We start from the raw sequence: 11,607 nt of genomic DNA, 5'->3' as shown, positions 1-11,607 counted from the left end.
TACGAGCAAGCGTTTGCAGCCCTCCCCCCAAAGATCCCCAAGTCAAAGGAGGAAAGAAAAAACAATGGCGGCAGCCGTGGAAGCAAAGAGCAGGAAGGGAACCAAATAAATAAATAAATAAATACATAACGTTGACCTCAGGTTAGAATGCGCACCTTTCAAAAACAAAACCAAACAAACAAAAGGAAGGAAAAAAAGAGAGGAAAAGAATCAGGTTTAAAATAACTTAAAAAGGCAAAATGAAAAAAAAAAAAATAGAACTATAATCCTTTTGTATACTACCATGCCAACTGTACACACATTTACAGTTTTTCTGTTGATTTGCATTGTTTGTGCATTTTTGTGTGTGAGGTCTTGGCTTTGAAACAGTTACATAAAAACCAAAAAAAGGAAGACCAGTTCACTCGGGAGTTTTACTGAAGGAGGCAGGAAAAGGGCAGGTGGCTCAGTGTTTGGCCCTGTAGCCTCGTCCATGGCACCTTTCGTATGAAGGACGGGGAAGGAGGAGGGGAAGAAAAAACAGGGAACCAAACCCAGGCAGATTTTTGGAGAAGCAGCAGGTAAAAGAGGCAAGTTCAAGTATTTCTCCCAGCACAGCCGGAGTCCCCACAGAAGGCACTCAGAAGAGTCGGAAGAGGTGACAGGGACTTAAAATGGTGCTAGTCCTACCCCACCCCAACCCATTCCCCCCCACCCCGACCCATCGCCACAATCAGCAGAACTCGTGATGAAGGGCACAGTCCCACAGCAGGGTTTGGACCCAATTTCCCCCCACCCCCCACCCCCGGGGATTTTGCCAGTCCAGCCACACTGGACTCCTAGGAGAGCATCTACGAGTGGGGGCCTGGACACCTGGAGCCAGTCTCTTCCCCCACTGTTGGGAGGCAGCCTCCAGGGGCCTGGGGTCTGGAATGAGTTGTAAATATTGTTCCTGTATCAAGCACTGTCCTGCTTGGCGAGAAGTGTCACTGGTAATTTGGGAAGCTGGAAACAGAAGATTCCCCTCCCTGGAGCACTGGGGAGGAAAGGGAGCGCTTGCTAGAGAAGCTGCTATTTGCTGGGTCCTGATGACAGGCTGTGGAGATGGATCTCAGCCGTTTCCTGGGGCAGAAGGACGTCTTGCATCCATGGATGGTTCTGGATTTCTTCGAAGGATGGCCGATCAGATGGTCTCAGGGACAAGCACCACTTAATGAGATGCTGACACTCTGCAGAAACAAGATAAACATGGTCATGCATGACTCAACTTGTTTTTGCAATGTAAAAAGGCCTTCTCAGGGGCCCACAAAGTCTGGGGTCTAGGAGACCTATGCACTTTCTCAATTCACAGACCTCAATGGGAAGGTGTTATCTAGATTCGCCAGCCTGCTTTCAGCTTTAAAAAGAAAAAAAACTCCCCTCTTAAACCTGTGGTTTTTAAACTTCAATAGTCAGGGCCTTTCCCACGACACCCACACACCAAAAATAGGAAGCGTGATGACAAGGATTCCGATGAGACATCACAGAATGTAATGAGGTGATTCAATTCCAATTCACCTACCAACTTACAAATAGGAACACCACCCACAAATGAGGTCACTAGAACCTCATTTATTTAGACTGCCTTAAGGGAGGAGTTCTAATGCCCTCAACTGTTCACTCCTAGCCCAAAAAAGTGGGGGGATCGGTATTTGTGTGGCACTTAAACCTCTGAAAGGAGCTATCATAATATACTAAACACATCTTCCTCCGATCTGATGCCCCAAAATGTAAACCATTATGGAGGGCCTCAGAGTCTGTTAAGGCCAAAGGTCACGGCTATTCTAGGAGTCTTGAAAATTTGAAGTTCCAGCCGTAAGACTGTCTCTGGCTTCTCCACCAATAGCAGCCTTAAGTCTGTCTCCTCAAAAGGGGCTTCCCAGAAATTACCTGAAGAGATCCTCTGTCTGAAGAAAACTTGGCCCCTGATGATCTCCTCATCATGCTCAAAAGGAATATCTCCACAGACCATATCATACAGTAAGATCCCCAGAGACCAGACAGCAGCAGACCTGCCGTGGTAGCGATGGTAGCGGATCCACTCTGGAGGACTATACACCCGGGTCCCTGCAAGCCAAAGGGAATAAGAAAAAGAAATGCTCTTAGCCAAAATAGACTAGAAGACCAAATAATATGCCAAATACCTTCTGAACAAAATCCTTGCCCCTCCTCTTAGGAGCTGAATGAATTCCATTCTTAGCCCTAGCTAAAAGGAATAGATGGAATCAACTAATGAAATCTCCAACCCCAAGCATGACCGGATCAATCCCAGCCCAGGACCCAAGTCCAAGGCCTGTGGGTAGGACCATCCATAAAAGGAGGAAGGGATGGTTACATGTCTACAGAAATCAAGGGATCTCTCCCCTCTGATTCAACTGCATTATTCCCCTGAAAGCCTGAGTTCAGAGGGCATTTGCACTCCAATCTAAGCCTGGGTTCTCTCTGAGAGGCCCCCTCCCGCACCCCCAGAGTGCCGAGCAGACACCCACACTTTCCTCCCCACACTACAAAGGTAGAGCGGCAGGGCTGGTTTCAGACCACGTGATTCTGTTTACAAACTTTGGATTGTAAAAAAAATGTGGGGCCATGCCGCCGGCGCTCACCAGGGGGCAGCAAAGACCAAAAGGAAAAAACATGGGAGGACCTGGCCAGCCATTAACTGTTCAATACAAAAAAAGGGCAGCCCAGCCCAGCCCAGCCCAGCGTCCTCCAAGGGCAAATAAACAGACCACAAGCCCCAGTCACAAGTTTGGAAAGGCCGTCGTCGGCGAGGTCCGGCCGCTCGCACGCTGACCTACCCTCGTTCCCTTTGATCTGGGGCTCCCCATTCCTTCTCGGCTCAAAGAGCCGCTCCAAGCCCCTCCCTAGGATAGGTTTTCATCCTCTCCGCGGAGACACCCAACTCATTTTCAAACCAGCAAGAGATCTTATTTCACAACATTCTTCCCTCCTCCCTCGCCCAACAACACACAGACACACACACACTCGCGCGCATACGCCATCAACAAAATGAATTATTTAGTGAAACTACTGCTTCTGAGTCCCATCTCCCTTTAGATCAAAGGGCAGGGATTAAAAATAAAACACAACGCAACTATACAATACACAACAAAACTCCACGCAGCTCTTGAACCAACCTGGAAGAAAAACCAACTCCCTTTTCCTAAAGCAAAAGCCGAAAGAAAGCGAGGAAACCGGCATCAATTTTCGACTCTCCCGCTCTCCCCCGCCCTCCCGTCCTGTCCTTTTTTACTGGCGGTGAAACTGGGTCAGACGCCCGAAATCTGGGCTACGGCCGGTCGCCCACAACCTCTTATTCATCGGGAAAGCTCGGAACCCACTGAATGCCGCTTCCAAGGAGAAATCAGCCCAGAAACACCCCCAGGTTGGGCTGCCGACTTTACTACGCCGCAGCTCCCCTCCGCCCCACCCCACCCCAGCCCGGCCCTGCCTGGCAGCCTCGAGCCGGGCGGCCGGTGACCTTTGCGACGGGCCGGCCGAGGCGGCCTCCGGGCCAGGCCAGGCCGCGTCGGTCGCGGGGCGCCCCCGGGCTCACCGTCGAAGTCCGTGTAGACCGTGTCCTTGAGCAGCGCCCCCGACCCGAAGTCGATGAGCTTGAGCTCGCCGCGGTGCAGGTCGATGAGGATGTTCTCGTCCTTGATGTCGCGGTGCAGCACCCCGCAGCTGTGGCAGTGCCGCACGGCCTCCAGCACCTGCCAGAAGAAGCTGCGGGCCAGCTCCTCCTGCAGGGCGCCGCGCTCCGTGATGAAGTCGAAGAGGTCCTGCACCGGCTCGGGCCGCTCCAGGATCAGCACGAAGCTGTCGGGCCGCTCGAACCAGTCGAGGAGGCGGATGACGCCCGAGAAGCCCGAGCTCACCTTCTTGAGCAGGACCACCTCCATGGGCACGCGGGTGCCATTGGGCTGCGGGGGGGAGAGGGGGAGAGCGGGGCTCGCTTTAGGATTCGGGAGGCCGGGGAAGCCCTCGCGTCGCGTCGCGGCTCGCCTCGCCTCGCCTCGCCCCGGGGATGGGGACGGGGACGGGGATGCGGTGGTCGGGTCGCCCCCGGCCCGGCCCGCGACTCACCAGCTCCCCCCAGTCGGAGATGCGGTCCTTCTCCACGTGCTTGATGGCCACCTGGAAGCCCCGGGAAGCAGAGAGGGCTCCGTTAGGTCGGGCGCCCGTGTGTGTGTGTGTGTGTGTGTGTGTGTGTGTGTGTGTGTGTCGTGTGTCGTGTGTGTGTCGTGTGTGTGTCTGTGTGTGTGCGCGCCCGCCCGCCCGCGGCCACTCACCGGCAAGTTATCGGCGACGCGGACGCCCGAGTAGACGGAGCCGAAGCCGCCGCTGCCGAGGAGCGGGCCCACCTGGTACTGCGACTCCAGGGGCTCCTTGTCCTTGCCTGGCGGGAGGAGCAGGCTCAGCGCCGGCCGCGGCCCCCGCCTCGCCTCGCTCCCCGCTCCCTTCCGCCCGCCCGTCTCCCGCTCCGGGCCGCCGGCTCCCTCCCGGGCCTCCTCGCCGCTCACCGGGCGCCAGCTTGGGGGCGTGCAGGTCGCTGCAGGGCGCGGCGCGCAGGTGGGCCAGCGAGTTGATCTTGGACAGGAGCATCCCCAGCGCCGGGTCGCGCCTGGAGCGGGAGCCGCGCGGTCGGTCGGTCGGTCGGTCGGGCCGGGGCTGCGGGCGCGTTGCGGCGCGGGAGGCCGCGGAGGGCGCCGGGGGACGGCGGGGGGCGCTGCCGGCTGCGGGCGCGGCGCGGACACACACGCCGCCGGCGGGGTCAGCGGCGCCAAGGGCGGCTCGGGGGCGCAGCCGAGCGGGGCGCGCGGAGTCGGGCCGGGGAGCCCGGGCGGCCGCCGAGGCTGCTGCTGCTGCTGCTGCTGCTGTGGCCGCCGGTCGCGCCGCCGCCGAGTCTGCTCAGGCCTGCCGCCGCCGCTGCTGCTGCTGCTGCTCCTCCTGCTGCTGCTCCTCCTCCTCCTCCTCCGCGGCCGCTGCAGCAGACGCCCGGCTCGCCGCCGCCAGGAGTAAAGGGGCGGGGCGCGGGCGGGGCGGGGCGGGGCCTCGCCGGGAGGCCCAGGCGGGGAGTCGCGCGGCCCGGCGCGCTAGGGAGGAGGGGAGGGGGCGGGGAGGCGGCGGCGGCGGCGGCTCCGGGCGACTCCCTGACGGCGTCCCCCCTCGCCCCGCCCCGCGGCGGCGCAGCGCGCACGCGCGCTCCCCCGCGTCGCCGCGCCCCGGCCCGCCCCGCCCCGCGTCCCGCCCGCAGCCAACCGGCAGCCGGCTCATCTGCATACCGCGGCGCGCGCGGTCAGAATGGGCCTGACGCGCCTCACGACGTGGCGGGAAAGGAAAAGGCGCCAAAATGGAGGGCGGGGGCGGGCGCCGGGCGCGCGCGCGTGTGTGTGGTGGGGGAGCGAGCGAGGGCGGAGGAAGGAAGGGACGGGAGGGAGGGAAGGAGGGCGGGGCGGGGAGCGATTCAAACCCAAACAATAACAAAGCCATCAAAGGCCGCCGGGCGGGGCGGGCGGCGCGGCTCCTCGCGGCCTTCCGAGGGCTTCGGGGTCAAGGGCTCCCCGTGGGCCGACGGGGCCGGCCTCGCCCGGGCTGTGTGTCTGTGTGCGTGTCGGTCCGTCTGCGCCCGGCGGGGACCCGAGCGTGCGTGCGTGTGCGAAGTGTGGGGGCGCGACCAGGGTGGTCCGACTCCGTCTTCGTCTCCGTGTCTCCCCGTCTCTCTCGGGTCCCGGCCACGCGGAGCGTCGGGGCCGGGACGCAGCTGAGCAGAACGCGGCTCCTTCAGGGCTGGGGTCCCCGCACACCCCTAGATCTGCTCTCGGGAGCCGGGGAGCGGCCCCGAAACGCCCACGGGGCGAAGGGAAAGCGCGACACAAACGCAGGCGCGACGGACCGCCGCCGCCTCGGCGCCTCCTGCGGGGGTTCGGGCGAGGCTGGGTCCGCGCCCGACCCCTCGCTCCCCGGCCCGCCTGGCCCCGGGCAGGGGTTGCCGGCGCCCCCACTCCCCGGCGGCACTCGCGGCCTTTGTCCTTCGCGAACTTCGCGCACACTTGATGAGACGGCGCGGCACTCCGCGTCGCCCCGGCCCGAGTCGGGAACGCCGACCTCGCCGCTGGCATGGCCGGGGCCCGCGCGGTGCCCTGACCGGGAGAGGTTTCGTGGGAAAGTTGTCCGCCACTGCGGCGCATACATCGCCTACATACATACACTTTCCTTTTGTGTTGTGGAGCGTCAGTCACTCCTTTCTGAGAAATGGGGAAACCCCAGGGAGCGAGGATGAATGCCCGTCTCACGGGTAGGAAAGCACCGTACGGTCTTACCACGTAGGCGGTGGCAACAGACCCCTCCCTGCCCACTTGGACTCGGGCGAGCCACACGAGAAGGAGGAGCTGCCGAGGGTCTGGGCTACAGGACAACCGTGGGATGCATTCGGGATGTCCTTGAGATGCTCCTCGTCTAGCTTTGTAACCTTGGTAACCCGGGAAAAGGGTACTTCACATGCGCTCGTGTCCTTGAGGTGGTCCAGACCCTGCTTTGCAAAATGACATGCTTGGGAATTTTCTGATTCTGTACTCTGCTGCCAGCCGCCTGCAAATACCTGTCGTTCCCCCCCTCTCCCCCCATCAGCTATCCTCTATTCTATTCTATAAAACAGAGCTCTCCCATTTGAGGGTCCAGTTTCTGGAACGGGAGCTCTCCTGAGTCTGCTGGCGTAAAATTATCGGATTATTCCTACTTCTTAGAGCATGCCGCTTGCTTTTTGGCTGGTTCTTGGTGAGAGTTTCTGCAACAAGCTAAGAAAGGAGAAGTGACCCAAATTCAACTCCCAGTTCTTCACAGCTTTCCTTTGCTTTGGGGTGGAGGTGGGGGTGTCTAAAGTCTAAAGCTGTCCTTGGTACTGAGTTAAGGCTTCATTAAATGTATGCAATCCCAGTAAATGTATGCAATCCCTGCCTTCATCCCCTCTACCCTCCTATTTCTTTTTCTTTCTTTTCTTTTTTTTTTTTTTTTTTTTTTTTTTTTTTGGTTTTTGGGTCACACCCGGCAGTGCTCAGGGGTTATTCCTGGCTCCAGGCTCAGAAATTGCTCCTGGCAGGCACGGGGGACCATATGGGGCGCCGGGATTCGAACCAATGACCTCCTGCATGAAAGGCAAACGCCTTACCTCCATGCTATCTCTCCGGCCCTCCTATTTCTTTTTCAAGCTCTACTAAACTCTTCTCACTATTTCCCCTCACCTGGTACTTTTCTAAAGTTTACCTCTTCTGAAATGCCCTTTCCTCCACCATTCCTCCTCCCTTGTATTTGTCTTTCCTTAAGGACACAACAGCTGTTCACCACAGGTTTGTGCTAAAGAAACTCTTAACATATTTCACACCCACACCCAAGGTTGGGGTGACGGGTGGTGTCAGGTCACACTCAGCTGTGCTCAGGGATCACACCTTGGGGTACTCAGGGGAATCATGGCAGGCAGTGCTAAGGATGGAAGGGAGGTCGGCCACGTACGCACGCTTGGGGTCCCCGCCTGACACAGACAGACACACGTGTTTGTCAGGATTAAAATCAACAACAAAATCTCTTGATTGATACTTCAATTGCTTGTGTATTGTCTCTATTCCTCAAGTACATATCTAGTAGGAAAGAAGACCAAGATGGGTCTCATTTCTTGTTGGGGCCAAAGCGATAATACAACAGGTAGAGAATTTGCCTTACACTCTGCCAACCTGGCTTCACACTGAGCACAGCCAGGTGCAGTTCCCAAGTGAGAATCACTAGACATAGCTGCAAAAGCAAAATAAATAAAGGCTGTACTAATAACACAGTGGGTAGGGCATTTGCCTTGCAAATGGCCAACCCAAGTTCAATCCTCAGCATCCCATAAGATTCCCCTGAGCCTGCCAGGGGCGATTTTTGAGTGCAGACCCAGGTGTAACCCGTGAGTGCCACCAGAGGTGGCGCAAAAAAAAAAAAAATTTTTTTTTTTTTTTTTTATAAAGGGGGCCCGGAGAGATAACACAGCGGTGTTTGCCTTGCAAGCAGCCGAGCCAGGACTAAAGGTGGTTGGTTCGAATCCAGGTGTCCCATATGGTCCCCCGTGCCTGCCAGGAGCTATTTCTGAGCAGACAGCCAGGAGTAACCCCTGAGCACCGCTGGTGTAGCCCAAAAACCAAAAAAAAAAAATTTTTTTTTTATAAAGGAATGAAACCCCTTATTAAAGGCAATTTGTGCTTTTACTCATTTATTTGTTGCTTTTGGACCACACCTGGTTATACTCAGGACTTAATCCTGGCTCTGTCCTCAGGTGGTGAGCATTTCTGGTGGTGCTTTGGGGACCATATGTGGTGTTACAAATAGAATCTGGGTCAGCTGTGTGCAAAGCAAGCCATTTACCTCTCTCTGGCACCTATGCCAAATTTCAGTGGATTAAGTAGTAGGCTTAGGCAAAAGAAAGTAAAGGTTAGGAACATGGGTTTTAAACTGCGTTAGCCTTCTTTCAAATCTGGGATCTGGCTCCTACCTAGTTATGTGACATTTATCAAGTTACTTAACCTTTCTCAGCTTTTAAAACTCTGAATGGAGGTATTAATAGCATCTACTTCATATGGGCAAACAAATTTCTGTGTGTGAAGCACATACCTACCTAGCATAGAGTAAATGTCTAATAAATATTAACTAAGACAGCAGTGATACCATTTGTGATGATGACAATGATGATGAAAACAAAGAAGTTGGAATGGGCATTCACCTGGGAATTTTCAAAGGTGAAATGCTAGATAAAAAGTTTCATTTAAATTAGTTTTATATGTTAAGTCATGAAATCAAATTCAATGTTTTTCACTTTCTAGATCTTTGTAGGGCTAAATGTTTAATTAGTTCGAGCTGAAGTGATTAACAATTAATATGTTGACTTTATATGGTGGTGCTTCACAGCTGGAAATTACAAAACATGGACCTTCTTGGCAAAGAGTTTTTATTTGCTTAGAACTGCTTTTAAGGATAATTTTTAAACATTTAAGTATGCATTGTTCTAAAAATTATTCTTTGAAGGTAGAGAACTCGATGTTTTGATTCACCAAAATGTAGTTTTCATAATAAAAACAAGCTCTGTGCTGTCACAAAAAATAATAAAAAATTCATGCTAATAATTAAATGACAAGTGCTTTTGGAAAGATAAAGGCCATAATTATGCTAACAATTCTCTCAAAAGTGGAGAATTTCCTCATAGTAATTTGAACAATAGATAAATTAATTCCTAAGTGGTTTCCATATTCTACCTGATATGGATTTAATTAAGTCAGAGTTAAGGAAATAACTTTAGCGATTTCTGTAATCCAAAAGTTTAGAAGTAAATTTGGAAGGAATGATTACAGTTTTTTTTTTTAAGTGCTGCTGTATCTACTTGATACCCATTTATTTATTTACTTATGTCACACCCATTGGTGCTCAGGGTTACTCCTGGCTTTATGCTCAGAAATCGCTCCTGGCTTGGTGGCCCATATGGGATGCCGGGGATCTAACCCACGTCTGTCCTGGATCAGCTGCATGCAAGACAAACGCCCTACTGCAGTCCCTAGTTGATGCCCTTTTAGAACTAGATCAGCATCATTTTTTCCCTCTGTATTTGCCATTAGTCAAGGAAAAAATAATCTGAGTCTGTATTGTTTATTTCTTTTGTTTGTCTATTTTGTTTTTGGGTCACACCCAGTGGTGCTCAGCACATACTCTTGGCTCTTTTTTTTTTTTTTTTTTTTTTGGTTTTTGGGCCACACCCTGTGACGCTCAGGGGTTACTCCTGGCTATGCGCTCAGAAGTTGCTCCTGGCTTCTTGGGGGACCATATGGGACGCCGGGGGATCGAACCGCGGTCCGTCCTAGGCTAGTGCAGGCAAGGCAGGCACCTTACCTCCAGCGCCACCGCCCGGCCCCAAATTTTTTGTTTGTTTTTTGTTTTTTGGGCCACACCCAGTGGTGCTCAGGAATTACTCCTGGCTGTCTGCTCAGAAATAGCTCCTGGCAGGCATGGGGGACCATATGGGACACCGGGATTCGAACCAACCACCTTAGGTCCTGAATTGGCTGCTTGCAAGGCAAATGCCGCTGTGCTATCTCTCCGATACTCTTGGCTCTTGCTTGGAGATCTCTTAGGGTGGAACTAGGCAACCGTATGGAAAACAGTATCGAACTGTATGTAGGTTGGCCACATACATGACAAGAGCCCTACCCACTGTTGAAGTGTTAAAAGTGTAAAGTTTAATTTAGAACAGGTCAGAATTATTTAAATTTTACTACCTTGTTTGTGAAATAAAAGGGAAAAGTTAACTTTCACATATATTTTATACCTCTGGAATATATGCAAAAATCTACTACAAACTGTGAAACGAAAGCAGTCTAGATTTTTAAAAACTAAAATTCTTATAAGTTGTAATAATTGTGGCAGTAGTGGACAGCTAGAACGTTCTGAGTGTCCCAGGTTGTTTGGTCAGGGACTCTGTGTAGTGGAGTTAGAAGTAGTTTTTGTCCTTGGGAAGATGTGACATTTGTATCAAGTTTATAAATGTCTTTTCAGTTTTCAGTTTCCTTTAACAGGGTTGGATAGACAGAACATTTTTATTTTCCAGTAAAGTATGTTTAAACTCATTGTCAATGAATTCTTTATAAAGAAATAAAAATAACCTAAATTTATTTTAGAATTTTACATATTCAGTATTGTTCAATTAAGTGAAAATAATCAGTTTTGAAGGAACAATACACAAAGGTTTTAGAGTTCCTGAGTACTACTGGGTAAGCTAAAGTAATAAAGGAATAGGTTAGAATGTATAAAGGCTGCAGGAAATCTGGAAACTGTTATAAATATCTTATTAAAGGACAAGAAAAATTTCTGCCTCGAACAGAAAGAGCAGACACCTGAACAAAATTTTGAATGCCTGATATAGAAAAGGAGCGTGTGTGTGTGTGTGTGTGTGTGTGTGTGTGTGTGTGTGTGTGTGTGTGTGTGTGTGTGAGAGAGAGAGAGAGAGAGAGAGAGAGAGAGAGAGAGAGAGAGAGAGGTCATGTTTACTGTTGGTGAGGGGAATTCCCCCTTTAAAAAGTGAATAAGAGGGCCGCAGAGATAGCATGGAGGTAAGGTGTTTGTCTTTCATGCAGGAGGTCATCGGTTCGAATCCCGGCGTCCCATATGGTCCCCCGTGCCTGCCAGGAGCAATTTCTGAGCCTGGAGCCAGGAATAACCCCCGAGCACTGCCGGGTGTGATCCAAAAACCACCAAAATAATAATAATAATAATAATAATAATAATAATAATAATAATAATAATAATAATAATAAAATAAAAAGTGAATAAGAAGAACTTGGAGCCGGAGCAATAGCACAGTGGTAGGGCGTTTGCCTTGAACGAGACTGACCCAGGACGGACCTGGGTTTAATCCCCAGTGTCCCATATGGTACCCAAGCCAGAAGCAATTTCTGAACACATAGCCAGGAGTAACCCCTCAGTGTCACTGGGTGTAGCCCAAAAACAAAAGAAAAGTGAATAAGAACTAAAAAGGGGGCCGGAGAGATAACAAGGAGGTAGGGTGTTTGCCTTGCA

The 11,607-nt window shown here is 52.3% G+C and overlaps 1 protein-coding gene across 1 annotated transcript; it reads right to left on the bottom strand.

Annotated features, from left to right (window-relative positions):
* Nucleotides 1–777: 777 nt before the first annotated feature.
* Nucleotides 778–4,660, bottom strand: PIM1 (Pim-1 proto-oncogene, serine/threonine kinase). The gene is made up of 6 exons (XM_049765416.1): nt 4,542–4,660; nt 4,311–4,417; nt 4,105–4,155; nt 3,575–3,941; nt 1,909–2,085; nt 778–1,208 (listed from the first exon to the last, which is right to left on the bottom strand). The coding sequence occupies exons 1-6, from the start codon at nt 4,621–4,623 to the stop codon at nt 1,051–1,053; spliced, it is 942 nt and encodes a 313-aa protein (XP_049621373.1). The 5' UTR covers nt 4,624–4,660; the 3' UTR covers nt 778–1,050.
* Nucleotides 4,661–11,607: the final 6,947 nt, after the last annotated feature.

This window comes from Suncus etruscus, chromosome 18 (assembly GCF_024139225.1).
Source record: "Suncus etruscus isolate mSunEtr1 chromosome 18, mSunEtr1.pri.cur, whole genome shotgun sequence".
NCBI classification, from domain to species: Eukaryota; Metazoa; Chordata; class Mammalia; order Eulipotyphla; family Soricidae; genus Suncus; species Suncus etruscus.
The sequence above is the reverse complement of the archived record's forward strand: the minus strand, read 5'-3'. Positions and strand labels throughout refer to the sequence as shown.

Excerpts from the sequence above, each read along its gene's own strand:
- PIM1 (XM_049765416.1), bottom strand. The coding sequence starts at position 4,623 with ATGCTCCTGTCCAAGATCAACTCGCTGGCCCACCTGCGCGCCGCGCCC. Across the intron at positions 2,086-3,574 it reads GGTCTACACGGACTTCGACG|GGACCCGGGTGTATAGTCCT; the intron begins GTGAGCCCGGGG and ends TTTGGCTTGCAG. Across the intron at positions 1,209-1,908 it reads CAGACAGAGGATCTCTTCAG|AGTGTCAGCATCTCATTAAG; the intron begins GTAATTTCTGGG and ends TTGTTTCTGCAG.